This window comes from Cyprinodon variegatus, unplaced genomic scaffold (genome assembly GCF_000732505.1).
Source record: "Cyprinodon variegatus isolate N-32 unplaced genomic scaffold, C_variegatus-1.0 Scaffold706, whole genome shotgun sequence".
In the NCBI taxonomy this organism is placed as follows: Eukaryota; Metazoa; Chordata; class Actinopteri; order Cyprinodontiformes; family Cyprinodontidae; genus Cyprinodon; species Cyprinodon variegatus.
In genome coordinates, this window is record NW_015151159.1 from 66144 (window position 1) to 81525 (window position 15382).

Genomic DNA, 15382 nt, shown 5'->3' on the forward strand with positions numbered 1-15382 from the left:
ACCACTGCATCAACCACCATTGCACTCTGAAATTATAAAGTGTCGTCTCACTTCCTCTCAAATGGCAGACAAAATCAAGAGGCAATAAGAACGAAGCCTAGACCTTAATTTAACAAGTATGACATTTAACATCTGACTGCAGAGACAGTTATCTCATATTGCTTTTGGTGACAAAGACCAAATCTAGGATTCAGTTTGTTTTTATTTTGCTGTGAGACTGTTTAAATTCTTATTTCTAGAGTATTCTAAACTTTTGAAAGAAGTACTTACTTCTATGGGTATACCAGCTAACTTCCTAAATAGAAATTAAATCCTGTTTCCTTATAGTTTATGGGGTAGAGAATAGAAATTATTTTCACGCAAATACACAGACATTCACAATATTAATGTGCATGTATTTAATGAAGAATCATCAAACTGTATTCATGAGAAAGCAGATTTTATTCAAAGCTAAGAGCAGGAATTAGATGAAAATACAGATTTAAAAGGCCACACACTGTTGTGCAGAATTATGCACTTGATCAACACACTAAAAAAATTACTTTGTTACAAAGAATTAATCAATGGTCCTACATTTTTCTAAATTTAAAGATTTTTGTTTTGTTTTGGACCCTTATTCAGGAAATGCTTTTACATATTAATGAGTTAAAGAATACAACAATAACAAAACAAAAAAAATTATGGTTTAACAGGCTATGTGTGCTTTTAAAGCCATCAATGGTTGAAAGGATTACCAGCTTTGTCAGAGCAGTTTGGCTGGCTTTTGAGTTTCCCCTTTACTTTAGAGATTAGCGGTAATGCTGCTGCAGCTTTGGGAATTCGAGAGGTGACTTGGCTGTGCTGCTTTGAGCATCCAGATGTTACTCAACAACAAAATATAAAATGGCTCTTATGAGTTAAAAGACTGTATACAATTTGGTCTATAACAGCATGACAGCATAATTTTCATTATCATCATCATCATCAGCTGTTGGCTACTCTATTGGTCCTTGATCTTGTAACTGGAGAGATTTATTCAAATCTGCTTAACAATGTTTAGGAGATGTGAAAAAGCTGTATAGCATCTCCAGTCCAGCAGATCACTGTGATAAAAAATAAAAAATAAAAAAAACTCAAAAACTAAAGGCATTTCTAGCTGTTTCTGCCCTTAGCTCAGCATAACTTCTGTCTCCACGAAACCCCGGCAGGATGATGTGAAGGAACTGCCATGATAAGTGCATCTGTTTTTGCTTGAGTGTCTTTACTATCAAGAGTCATTGTACTATTCAGAAGAGCCAAGGAACCTTTATCCTGGAAAGGTTTGACCTGAAGAAAAACATGTGTAAAACTGTCTTAAAATACAGAGATCTTTTAAAACTGTGTGTGTATTGCTAAAATCTGGCTAAAGAGAAGGGAATATTTAAGATTTTTGATAATTGAAATATGAGGGGGCAGAGATTGATTTAATAAAATCTAATAAAAATTGGAATATAGCAAAAAAATAAGCAAAGAAAATAAAATGATTACATGTTTAGTTCTGTTTCTCTCTAGAAGTTTCTCCAAACTCAGGGTTAAGAATGTCAAAGTTTCTTCCATAACAAATACCCTCCACTGCCAGATGGGTGTTTATCCTGAATAGTTTTGTTGTGTTTATAATTTACATTTTACATTGAAGAATCGGGTAATTTAACAAAAAATAAAAATAAATCTGAGTAAACGAAACCAGGGAGAGTACTAGGTAGCAGAAGGAAAAAGAGTAGGTAGAAGTTGTATTTGAGTATAAATAGCACATTTTTAATATATCAATATAAAGAAAATGTATATATCTTAACAGACAAAAATATAAATAATATTCACATTCCGGTATTTTCAAGACTAAAATTATATACAAAGGAAAAACATAGTTCCAAAGTTAAAAAATCAAGCAAAAGACGCATTTCTAATAGTTTTTTTTTTTTGGTTTTGTTTTTTTCAATATAAAAAAAATTAAACATATGATTAGAGCAACTAATGTATTTACAGTAAGTTAAAACAGAAAAAATATATTCATTAAAAATAGTTACTTTCTACTGTATATTCAATTGACTACCAAATGGCTCGATAAGGTCAGCAGGTAGAAAATAATAAAAGAAGGAACAAGGAAATTATACATAGAAGTAATATGTCTTAATACTATTAATTTAGTAAAAGGAAAAAGAACAAAATAATAAAACTACTTTTCAATAACACTTTGTTCAAAGTAGGTGTACTGATTGCAGATGTTACCAGATGTGTAAGTACCTTAGGGGAACTAATGTGAGAGAATGACAGGAGAATAAACTTCACAAGAAGTAACACGTTTAGCAACACTAAAGATCCTAAACTGGAGACAGAAAGAGGAACTTTACATCATATAAGTTTATATGTTAGGTTACATCAAATAACTTCAGAATTCTTATTCATATAAACCTTGTATTAAAATCTTAGAACTGAGAAATTAATTAGTGATGAGCTTACGGTAGTATCGCTGTTTTCTCTTCTACTCTGCTAAAACCCTTTTACTATTTTTATTAAGTCAGTTTTAATACTCTTTAGATGGATCACAGTAAAAGCTGTCTGAAATTACTATGTGATCCCATGAGTTAGATCTTACATCATTTTGAATGTGATTTCTCAAACATGCATCATTTTTTGTCCTGTCAAGCTTTCGCAGCTTCCCACAGTTGGTATAAATCATTGTTGCAAATACTATGTGTTTGGCGTTCTCCATATGAGGTGCACTAGTATGGCTACAAATCTCTACATTAATAATCACCAGGGAGTATTTTCCCACATGTTCTGAGGTTATTCCATGTGAAAAGTGATTCTTTTCAGACATGATGGGTTTGTTTAAAAAAAGAATAGCAGTACCTGAATGTGTCCCTGCCGTTTATAGTTTTTTGAGGCACATGCACAATCCCACGGAGGAACCAGTGAGTTTTAACATTTTATTTACAAAAAAGCAACAATAATCTGGAAGTGGAGAACTGCAGGAAGTCAGCTGAACTTTCTGGTTGGTCTGAGAGGAGAAATCGGACTGATCAGGTTGATGAAAACTGATAACTGATGGATTTGCTTATTTAAGTGATGAAGGGGAGGTAGCATGGATCTCTAGGGGTTTGATTCAGCATGCTTTGCAGACTGCACCTCAGAAGTCCAAGAGAAATTGGGTGATGTCGAGAACATTGGTACTTGTAAGAAGTGTTGTGGTGGAGTGCAGGCAGGCAGGTGATGAAGACTGAGAACTCCTGCACACAGGTGAGACTTTTTCTATGAAGATCGGAGATTCACTGGTTGTCTGTAACAATAACCCATTAAAAAAGATTCACAACAAGACATATTTTAACAAGAAGGATATTCCTAGTTTAGGTCTTTTGCTGGAATACCATCAGGGGTAATCATCCGGTGAAGAGTTACGATCCTTCACCTCCTTATATACAGGGTTATCATCTTGATTGAGGTGTGCTGCAACATGGGTTGAAGGAAGGAGCTTCCTGGAGCTTCCAGTAAGCTCAGTCACATCAGAAAAACAGCAAAAACCCAAAGATCCTAACATTGTTTATAGCCAAACCTTTTGTCCAGGTGAGTACTGGGGAGTTGGAATCCTTCTCTGATCGGGCAGACGTAGATTTGCTTCCACTGACCGGTTTGCAGCACTGAATGTGGTGTTTGACAAAGGTAACTACAATTTCGTGCTCATCAGATGGAAACAGGCGAGCTTGATATCCTAGAAAGGACTCAAATGGAGTCAGATTAGTGGCAGAAGAAGTTTGAAAAGGATATGCATATTTGAGCAAAGGCAATTGAGTACTCCATAATGTTCTGATAGAGGCAGTGGAGGGATGCCTCAAGCTCCAGGTTCATGCACTCGGATCAACCATTTGTTTGGGGAGGAAAACCTGAACTGAGTAGTCTTGGCCCCCAAAGAAGTACAAATGAATCCAGTCTGTTCCTCTGCTTGGTTTTGATGTGTGTCAAAGCTGAAGGAGAACTGAAAGATATAAGAAAAACACTCTTTGGTTGATAAAAGCTTTTTTAATTTTGTAACTGGATCCTCACAAAGCAAAAAAGTTTGCAGCTCTATTTTATTTTTACTACCAAAAAAATAAAATATTTTCATGTACTCTTGCAATGCACTCACCCACCACTAGGGGTGCGAGTATCCCCGGTCGAGAATCACTGCTCTAAAAGACGTCGGAGAACTTGAGGCATGTGGATTTTATGTTCAGATAAGTTCCTGGAGAAACTCACAATGTCATCAAGATATATGAATAAAAACTGATTTAAAGATATTCAAAATGACCTAAGGGTTTATGGCCCCTGTAGTCAATACAAGGTCTTAGTGATCCATCCTTTTTCCCAACAAAGAAAAAAAATGCTCCAACAGGTGAGGTATAGGCGTGCATAATTCCAGCAGCTAGAATGATCTACGACTCTACCTCATTGATGACTCATTAACGTACTTCTGCATACTCTCTCTATCAGGTTTGGACAGGTTATACAACCTACTGGAGGGAAGAGGACCTCCAGGATGCAGCTCAATAGCATAGTCATATGTGCGGTGAGGCTGGAAAGAGAGAGCCTTAGACTTACTAAAAAAGAGATGAAGGTCATGATACTTAGGAGGAACCACAGAGAGGTCTACTGCAGTTTCCTGTTCTAGAGCATTTAAGACTGGAGCACGGCTGAATGTAGAAAGTTTGACTCCATGACTCAACGCTATCTCCTTTCCAGTTCAAATGAGGATTAATAAGGGTTAGCCAAGAGTACCCTAAAAACAATGTCAGATTGGGATGAAAAGAACAGGAGAAACTATGTACCCCAAATTACTTTAGAAAATTAAAACCTATTTAAGCATCTGCTTGGATCTTAGTTGAAGCTTATAAATAATCTCTTATCCAGTAATCTATTTAGGTAAAGAAAAACCTAATAAATCCTATATTGTATTTCTATAGGGAATGAATAATCAATCCACATCATGATAGCCATTGTTTCCATGTTTCAGGTGATGGACACCCCAGAGAGAGCAGTCCTTTCATCAACAGCAGCGCATCCTTGGATATCGAAAAGAGTCAGCAATACGACAGCAAGAGCATGGCTCTATTTGAGGTGGGGGTTGCCCTACAACCAGCAACAATTGTTTAAGTAAAAATTAATAATTTTCACTGATGTGTTCTTGTTTGGAATGTAGGAGGAGATTGATACCAGTCCAATGGTTTCCTCTCTGCTCAGTTCTCTGGCCAACTACTCCAACTTGCCGACTGGCAGCAAAGAGCATGAAGAGGCTGAGAATGAAGAGGGGGCTAGGCCATCTAAAAAACCTGTAAAGGTAGAACACTACCGTAGTATTAGTGGGAACTAAATCCTTTCACAGCTTTATTGTTTATCTCATACTTTATATCAACATCTTTCTAAATTATTCTTGCCTGGATATTGTTATTACCTTTTCCAATTTGCTATTACTGAATTGCTGAAAAGGTTTCCAAGTAATACAGAAAATAATAATATTACATTTGTGTTTATTAAGGATATGATAGAAATAAAGTAATATTTCACCTTGTTTTAAATGAGCCAGTTTTTGCACTTCTCATGTTTTTACGAAGAATGTTCCAGACTGCAGGAGGAGAGAAGCTACAGTAGTACTGCCTCCATTTGTTCAGTTCTGGAATCTCATTTTTGAAATATTGCATAGGACCCGTACTAAAAGTGTACATTCACCAAACAACTGATAATTGCTTAAACGACGTTGAAAAATATAATCAAGCAAATTTTCATTATACATTAGATCACAGCTTAGACTTAGACAACTTTTATTGTCATTTTGTACAACTTTTCAGACAGTAAAAGCTGTTGCATCCAAGTTTGCATCCAAGGCTCATTACAATTACACTTAAATGATCCATACAAAGCACCACATGAAGCCAGCTGATCAGTGCTATCTATTTATTACCAATGGCAACCACTAGGGAGTCTAATCAGCTCATAAGCCATTCATCATCATTGGCCTAGACATATTGGTGATTCCTGGAAATTAGACCTCGCCTAATAATAATTATATTATTATTTAAAGCATCCATTGTGCACCATTACCACCATTTAAGATACCAGTATGTTAAATGTTTTAGAGCAATCTATGTATATTCCTTACAACTTGTTCTGTATATTGAACTGTTATGACTCAAGCTGTTGGTTATCAGAGAGAGGAATGTAAAGTTGAAGAAATGTTTAAATGTTATGCAGATTTGCAATTTAACCTGGCTTAAAAAATTTTTTTTGGGTGTGTGACAGCAATGCAAGCATATATGCAGGGGCAGATATAGGAAATATTGGGCCCTAGGCAAAGACAGCCAGGGGGCCCTCTGAATTGAGACAGACCCATTATACAAATACAGAAATTTGAATAGAATAGACATACATTATTTGTTCTATGTTTTTGTCCCTCTCTTCTTGTCCATTTTCGTGTTGTTTTCCTCTATATGTTTTGTACTCAGCTGAGTTGTCATGCTTTCTCAAAAGGAGTTAAAGATCTTTGCCAAACACTAAGCTCACTTAGCTGATTGCTCCTTTCTGTGTTTTGAAAAAGGTGACGGCAAAGGTAAATAACAAAGTGCTTCTTTTCACTGTAGACAAGCCATGATCTGCTTATCTCTTCTCCATTTTTCATTTGTAGGAAATAATAGCTGCATGAATCATGACATAATTATAGCGACAAAAGCACTAAGTTTGCAACACTACTCTTCGCATCGTCCTTTTTTTAAATGGTTTGCTGCTTTCTGTTTAAACCTTTCTAAACATGTGTAGCAAATGGAGTGATCCAATGTGGACACTGAAGGGTCTGAGACACACTTAAAATTATAAGCATTCTAATGGCATTTTAGCAAAAAGATTTTTATCAAAAACATAATTAATGTGCTCAAATAAGAAATAGTTGTATTAACCATACATATAAGCTAAGTTTAATGGGACCCCCAAGAACTTGGGGCCCTAGGCAACTGCCTAGTAGTGCATAATGGTAATGGTAAATGGTATGATGAAGTAAAATGAAATTTCTGAGGAGAGTTATGTGCCATCTGGCTTCTGTTCCCCACTTCACCATGTGTGTCACCAATTTATCCAGTCTCCAAAGTATATGTGACCTGGCAAGCCAGACTGATGATCCAGCACTCAGGTTTAGTTCTGCTCATTATTAATCTGGGACTGCTCCCATCAAATCTGCTGAAAGAAGAGTTGTTCAGCAGAAGCTTTCGAGGTGATTGGGTAAAGTGACTCTAGGTGCGTGCCTGCAAAGGTTCAGTGTTAGCCAATCACAATAACTGTCAGGTTTTGTGAATGTTTGTAAAGGACGAGACAGAAGCAGAGAAGGTTTCTTGTAGGTTTAATGAAGTTAGTGGCAACAAAAGCATAAACCCAGAATGAACAGGCAAGGAGCTTAGGAACCAAAACAAGGAGACACTGGGGAGGAGCATACATAGCAATGGACCAAATTCAGCAAAGAGAAACTGCACAGAGGGTGTATTTATGGGAGAAACAAACAATGAATGGGCTAATCATTTGATAGGGAGCAGGTGTGGACAGGAGCAACTAAAAGGGAATTATGGGGAAATAAAAGGGAAACTAGGGGCAACAAAGAATAACCAGAGAAAACAGGATCTAACTGTATTTTCTCTCATTAATCCCGTTGACACAAAACTAGCTCAGAGCTTGTCTGCTTCACTTGTTTCTTTCCTAGACAGAGCCACCTACCATTTCAAACATATTATGCATGTCTGATTCTCTCTCTGGCAAAAAGCCTGGGTGATCTTGTTGAATTGTTTGTAAAGTGCTTGACAGTAGCTCTTGTGAATTGGTTTTATATAATTAAACTGAGTTAAATTAAATTATATTGAAGTCAGCCAACACAAATTTCATTTTTTTATAAACAAGACCAATGGTCTTTATGACATAGCATGAAAAGGTCTCTTATGACATGGGAGTCTACGCTGTTCATGTCTAATAAGTAGTTGAAGTGTGTACAGATCCAAGACAAGTCAATAATTCTATAGAGAGGCTCAGGGTCTGTAATAGAAAGTGATTATGTGGTAACACAAATATTATGTTGTTTGCTATTAGCATTCATACAGTCAGAGATATTATAGTACTAAATGCTTTGAGATAGGGTTAGGAAAGAAATATTGAATAAAAAATTGTACCAACAATACAGCCTTGAGGATTTTTAAAATACAGCATTAATGCCAAATAGTATCTGAACCAGTCGAATAGATAGTAAATCCAAATTTGGGACTGTGCGCGGAGGAGGCTTAATTCAAAATGTGTTCTTTAGATATAATGGATATTTAATTATTCTGTAAGCCTGGACTGTTGCTACCTCCCAAAACACTGCATCCAGATTGTTTCCCTGCTATTTTAAGATTAAGCGATATATTAAAAAAATGCATCGGCCCAAACATTTAGCAAATTCAGTACAAGTTACAGCAGGATATTTTAAGGGACATCCAAATTGGTTCTACTATGATGTGGTATTGATTAATATGCATAAGGAAACACTGAATTGTATTGATTTCTTTTTATCCATGTACATATGTACATATGTGCCTGTAAAATATGAGTATCTTCTTTTTTTCACTTTTTAGTTAACTAAATGGAAAAAAAAAAGGTCCCTTTGGTTAGATTATATTTAAGCCTCTTTTAAATTACTTGTCAATAAGTGTTAAACTTTCTTATTAAAGCTTTGTTTACTACCACATTGCCCTGACTAATTATCAAAGCTCTTGGCTGGTATTAATATAGTTTTTTGGCATTAATAATATTGTTTTTCACAAATAGACATTCCAAAAGCTTTACATGAAAGATACTTTGTTCAATTTATTTTACAATGAACATCCAGAACTTTTTTAAAAAAGCACATAAGATAATTGCTTTTATTAAAACAAAATGTCAGAAATAGTTTGTCAACATTTGGTATTTTCACAATACATGAGATCATAACTGCAATAAAAACATTTGCCCACATTTGTGCTTGGCTTGGTCATAATGTCTTATATGATCCCTGGAGCTCAGCTGGAGAGAGGATCGGAATCAGAGAAGCATTTCATTTTTATCATTTCAATCCTTTGTGAAATATCAGACATATATAAGTACAACACCTGAAAACACTTGACTTTAATTTTCCACATTTGTTACGGTGTGCTCTTTCCAGGCCCCCCAGCTGGGCACTTTGATGGGAGTCTACTTGCCGTGCATCCAGAATATTTTTGGAGTGATCCTCTTCCTGAGGATGACATGGATGGTCGGGATTGGAGGAGTCTTCGGCTCGTTCATAATCGTCTTTATGTGTTGCTCTACGGTATGTTAAACTGCAGATGTTCATGCTGTGGTACATCTGTTGTCTGATGGAAAAGTTCTTTCTTTTTAAAACAAGTAACACTTGGGAAACATTCTCTATCCATAAAACTACAGCTGTTTTTTTTTTTTTTCTGACAGTACACTTAACCTGCAGATGTCCATATCCAGCATTTTATTTAAATATCTATGGAAAAAATTCTAATTCATTCAGTGAGACTAAATAAAACCTGTTCTTTTTTATTGTTGCTGTTTTCAGACCATGCTCACAGCCATTTCTATGAGTGCCATTGCAACAAATGGAGTTGTACCAGGTAAGGGTTTATGTCCAGGCATGTGCAGCCCCTTAAAAAAAAACATCCCTGCCCCTTTAAGTTTTCTACATCTTATGACATCACAATCTTCAATGCACATTATGGGGATTGTATATAATAGATCAACAAAACGAGTTTTCTATATTTTTTTACAAAAGAAATTCTAAAAAATGTGGTTAAGGTGCATTTTGAAACCCTATTTATTCAGAACTAAAATCTAGTGCATCAAAAAAAATTTCAGCAGTTATCTAATTGATAAATATAATTCCCTTGTGTAATTTGATCTAATATAAATTGAGTTGTCTTGTCCAGGCCTCAGAGATTTTTCTGAGGATATAAGAGAAGAAACAATCTCATAAAGACCTAGGAACAAATCTCAAAGTTTCCTCTTACCGAAGAAAATTCAATCTATTGTTCAAAAAACTTAAAATTGTAGTCAAACAGCAAGTTTGGGGAAAGAGAGCTTTAATTAGAAAAGAACCAAGAGGCCAGTAATAAGCCAGGACAAGCTGCTGAAATCTGGAGTTTATGTGTGAAAAACATTTTAATTGCAACAAGAGGTAGTTCTGCAATTCATTTGCTCCAGGGGAGAAGTGAAGTTTCTGGTTTTAGTATTACATTTTCAAATGGCATCAGCATTTTTACAGGGGAATGTTTTACTGAGTCTGACAGATCAAAAGACTAAGCCTAGTGTGTGTTTGTCACCCACAGCTGGTGGTTCATATTATATGATCTCTCGCTCCCTGGGACCAGAGTTTGGTGGAGCTGTGGGGATTTGCTTCTATCTAGGAACCACCTTTGCTGGGGCCATGTATATACTTGGTTGTATTGAAATTCTTCTGGTAAGTGCATCCAAATTCCACATATGTTATTTTTAATGTAAATTTTAAACATTAAAAAATGTACACCTCATGTCTTCATTCTGTGTGGCATATATTTTATGCTAAAAAAAAAATCAGGCTGCATTAAAATTAATATCTTTTTGTCAAAAACAGAAGTGCAAACTTTCTTTTTGTTTAAACAAAAAAAAAACCTAATAATTCCCACAATGTTGTATCTAATTTAAAATTTTGAAGAAAAAAAAATTCTATCAAGTTCCAAACGCTGTAAAGCAGTGTTTTCATCCATTGGCCCAACACTTAAGGAAAACAGATGCCGTTTTTGCACACATGATTTCAATATGGACCAACATCTTAAAAAGAGAAGGAACACAGAAAATAAAATAACAAGTATATGACTCAGCAAGACTCTTGGCTAATTAATTGGTAGAATTACTTGCAGGTGTATCTCTAAACTGAAAAGGAAAGAATATACTGTATGTATTTTTATGTTTCTTATATAGGTATATTGTATACCTTTGTAAGTAAGCATATATATAGATATATGTATATGTGTATATATTCAATTGAATGTGCTAACATGTAAATGTTTTTATCATCACATCATTTGTGGGTACCTCTTTTTTTCCCTTCTCTTTACCCCTGTACGTTCCTTCAGATTTATATCGTCCCACAGGCAGCCATCTTTAAAATTGAGGGCCTGGAGGGTCCCGAAGCAGAGATTGCACTCCTCAATAACATGCGTGTGTATGGAACCCTTGTGCTGAGCTTCATGGCCATAGTGGTCTTTGTTGGGGTCAAATATGTTAATAAGTTGGCACTGGTTTTCTTGGCCTGTGTTATCCTATCTATTCTGGCAGTTTACGCTGGGATTATAAAGACTGCCCTTGAGCCTCCTGTCTTTCCGTAAGTAGCTCTTCTTTTTGTTTTTTGTTACTTTACATTCTGAATTTTAAAAAATTCCTTAGGTTTTCTTGTTCTTACTTTGCAGAGTTTGTCTCCTTGGAAATCGAACACTTCTCTCTAAATCATATGACGTCTGTGCAAAGGTCATTGAAATAGACAATGAGACAATCACCACCCAGATGTGGAGATCATTCTGTGATTCTGATTCCCTCAATGCAACATGTGATGAATATTTCATCAACAACAATGTCACAGAGATACAGGGCATCCCTGGGGTCAATAGTGGAATCCTTGCTGGTCAGTTACAAACCTGCACCACAGTTTAATGCTTACTGTAAAGACTCCTGTTTTGTACACTCACCCTTATCTTACAGAGAACCTGTTTGGAAATTATCTGGAAAAGGGTAATTTCCTGGAAAAGCGTGGCATCTCATCCACTGTGGATCCTGATATTCCAACCACCAACTCTAACCGCTACGTTGTGGCTGACATCACCAGCTTCTTTACCCTGCTGGTGGGGATATATTTCCCATCGGTCACAGGTGACTTTGGAGACTGTTCTGAAAAAAATTTTTTATCCAACAGCATTTCAGAATAGGTATAAATTTGTAGAGACATCAGCCCATTTAAAGAGTAGTATTAGTTAATTGATAACATACTCCAGATTTACCTTGGGGTCAACTTGGGTGGTTTTATAAGTGTGCATCAACCTTGTGATGTTATGTTGTGAACAAAAGCATGAAAAGAGGACCAGAGCTATTAGCTGAGCACCGCTTGGTAATAAGGTGGATCTGCGAAACTCGGAGGTGATGCTAAACTGGGCCGAGGTGCCTAATTGGGACAGCTTTACTCATACCTTGAGAAGACTTTATCTCATGTTCTGTGGCCGATTGGGATCATTGAATCAGACTAGGAAATTATTGGTACCTCCACTTTAGATGTGCTTTTCTTACAGCTGTAAAGGTGAACGCCAATGGATCCATTGGGTTTTATGGAAGCAATCAAGCTGGTGAGGTGGATCTTCAGGTTTTTGTTGTCTCTGAACAACTAAAGCAGCTAACTGGAAAGCCAGGGGGACTAGCAGAAGCCAACATTTTGGTTCAGTGAGGCAGTAAAAGATACCTGACCTGAAGAATTTGTGGTTTATACTCTCAAATGCTTAGGACGTATGGGCTATCCCAGGTAGTGTTTGGTTTAGGAGGGGGAGTGCAGATCCAAACACAGGGAATTGTCAGGTTGTGAAAGGTGAGCTTTACAGGTTGACTAATGGGGTCACAATGTCCTCCATAGAGGAAACAGTTTGAGAACTCAGTGGAAGTCAAGTCTACCAGGACTTCCATGTTAGTTTTTCAAATTTCTTCACCCACTCCTGGGTCCAGATTCACCTCAAGATGCTGAAGGTTGTAGATATAGTGTGATTATAATCGCTGCCCTCTTCCCATATTCCCTTTTGGTTTTCCAATTATTCTGAATTCCCGTTCCTCAGGCTCCTGGTAATGTATTTTATGTCTGACTGTTGAAACTTGAAGTCAGAAAGAGGTCATAGAACAATGGGTAACTCAGATCAGAACGTCACAGAATCACTGAAGGGGTTAATGGGAGTTTTTTGGTTTATTTACCAGGGATGCTTTCCAAAGCAATGCACTACTACTTTTTGTCCTCATAGCGCATTCAAAGTCAAGCCTAATTTAAGTACAGCTTGGAAAACAACAGGGATGTCATATGTCTCCACTCCTGTCTTTTACATGTTTGGGAAGGTTAAGCACCTCTATTTAAAGCTCCCCTATGCATGACAGAGGTTCTCACCCCCAGGGTAGTAAGTCTTAAAAGATGATAATTTAACTAGAAGCCTATAGAACAGGTCCAGAACTTGGCTTGAGCACAATTATTGCAGAAACCTTTAAAAAAAAACTTAAATCATTGTAAAGCTATATCAGATCTCTAGCTTGTTTTATTGCCTTATTGTGGGGAATAAAATAAAACACTGACTAACATAACATGAGCAAACCAAGTTAGTATCATTAGGATTTTCTGACCAAGGATTAATTTGAAAGCTCAACTTTATGTGAGATTATTTTGTGAGGAGAGACAAACCTTGAATGTATAAAGCATGAATCTCTTAACCCTTATCTGTGGACTTAAGGGATCATGGCTGGCTCAAACCGCTCTGGGGACCTTCGAGATGCCCAGAAGTCCATCCCCATCGGTACCATCGCAGCCATCACTACCACCTCCACTGTGTGTATCCTTAAATAGTCAAACTGTGACTGAAAGGAAACATGGATTCAAACATGTAAGATGACAATTCAAAAAATTATTCTCAATTATATGTTTCTTAACTTTTTTCCAAAGATATGACCTGTGTGGTCCTGTTTGGTGCATGTATAGAAGGAGTAGTACTAAGAGACAAGTAAGTTTGGCTGGTTTTATTTTCAATTTTAACATTAGCATCAAATGTTTTCCCTTGCATTCATTGATATATGCAGTATAACTGTGATTTTACATTCTTCCTCTAGGTTTGGTGAAGGTGTTAATGGTAACCTGGTGATTGGAACGCTGGCATGGCCTTCCCCCTGGGTCATTGTTTTTGGCTCTTTCTTCTCCACCTGTGGTGCAGGACTTCAGAGCCTGACTGGAGCTCCACGTCTTCTTCAAGCCATTGCAAGAGACGGCATCATCCCATTTCTCAGAGTTTGTATCACAGTTTTTCCAAAGGCTCAGTTTGTTTAGCTTTCCATATAATGCTAAAACAAACTAAGCAAGGGTTTAAAATATCAAATTTTGTGCATTTTTCTTATTTCCTTTAGATTTTTGGACACGGTAAAGAAAATGGAGAGCCAACCTGGGCACTGTTACTAACAGCTAGTATCTGTGAAATCGGTATCATCATCGCCTCCCTGGATTCAGTCGCTCCTATCTTGTCTATGTAAGAATGCAAGCAATAATTAACTATTAGAAAGATATTATAGCTACTTACTGTCTTCTCTTTTCTTTTGTCTTTAGGTTTTTCTTGATGTGCTATATGTTTGTCAATCTTGCCTGTGCCCTGCAGACCCTTCTGAGGACACCTAACTGGAGGCCACGCTTTAAATTTTACCACTGGTGAGTGTTGAAGGCTATATTATCATTTTAAGATTTTTTTTGTTTTAAGTTGAAGGCTATATTATCATTTTAAGAAACTTTTTGTTTTCAGTTTTTTTTTTTTTTTTTTTATTGCCGTAAATATTAATTTTCACAACCAACTCTGAACTATTCATGGAAACGCATGAACAAAAGTAGCAGATGAAGCAGTCAAGATTTTCAATCAAATGTTCTGTAAAATATGTAACAATATTTCATTATTTCTCACATTTTTAAGACATAAAATACTGCTTTAAATGAATGCAACTTGAATATGAGTCCAAACAATTGAGATTTGTATCTAACAAACTCAGAGACCTAATAATCTAGCACTCCATACAATGATTTAAAAGTGCTCTGTTGCCAGCCCTGTCTTAATGCAATTACCCAAAAACTAATTTGAAAAATTCACATTGTGTAAGCCTTAATGTGCCTCTTTTGACCTGCATTGTTAATGTTATGTGCTCAGGCATGAGTGAGCACTACAGATTCTCCAGTCAAGTGTGCCACCAAGATACTGTACTGTATGTTACATTAAGAGAGGAAGACATGCAGGGATTGTGCCAGTTTAACTTTTCTCAACACAAACAGTCTGTGTTTTACATATGAATGTTTAACTGCCCAAGAAACAATGCAGTTGTCAAAACACTATTCTCAGGACACCTCTGCCATGTTAATAAAAGTTACTTCTATTGTTACTTATTTTTACTTTTCTTACATGTTTAAAAAAAGTCACTTTGGCCAAAGCAAAGCAAGTGGTGTTCGGAAGAGACGTTTGCCATGTCCTATATTTGGTTTTGAATGCTTAGAAAAAATATTTTTTACAGCTAATTATTGTGGGCTTGGATGTAGATTGTAGGAGAGATA

At 36.4% G+C, this 15382-nt stretch overlaps 1 protein-coding gene across 1 annotated transcript in view; it reads left to right on the forward strand.

Moving 5' to 3' along the window:
* LOC107097555 (solute carrier family 12 member 5-like) overlaps positions 1-15382 on the forward strand; it is a 34387-nt gene that overhangs the window by 14156 nt on the left and 4849 nt on the right. Inside the window, exons 2-14 of the mRNA XM_015394733.1 lie at positions 5003-5106; positions 5189-5326; positions 9194-9340; positions 9596-9650; positions 10362-10492; positions 11148-11395; positions 11481-11692; positions 11770-11937; positions 13539-13637; positions 13748-13805; positions 13912-14086; positions 14203-14321; positions 14399-14497. Coding sequence (XP_015250219.1) covers positions 5003-5106; positions 5189-5326; positions 9194-9340; positions 9596-9650; positions 10362-10492; positions 11148-11395; positions 11481-11692; positions 11770-11937; positions 13539-13637; positions 13748-13805; positions 13912-14086; positions 14203-14321; positions 14399-14497 — 1753 coding nt within the window. The remainder of the gene's footprint in view (positions 1-5002; positions 5107-5188; positions 5327-9193; positions 9341-9595; positions 9651-10361; positions 10493-11147; positions 11396-11480; positions 11693-11769; positions 11938-13538; positions 13638-13747; positions 13806-13911; positions 14087-14202; positions 14322-14398; positions 14498-15382) is intronic.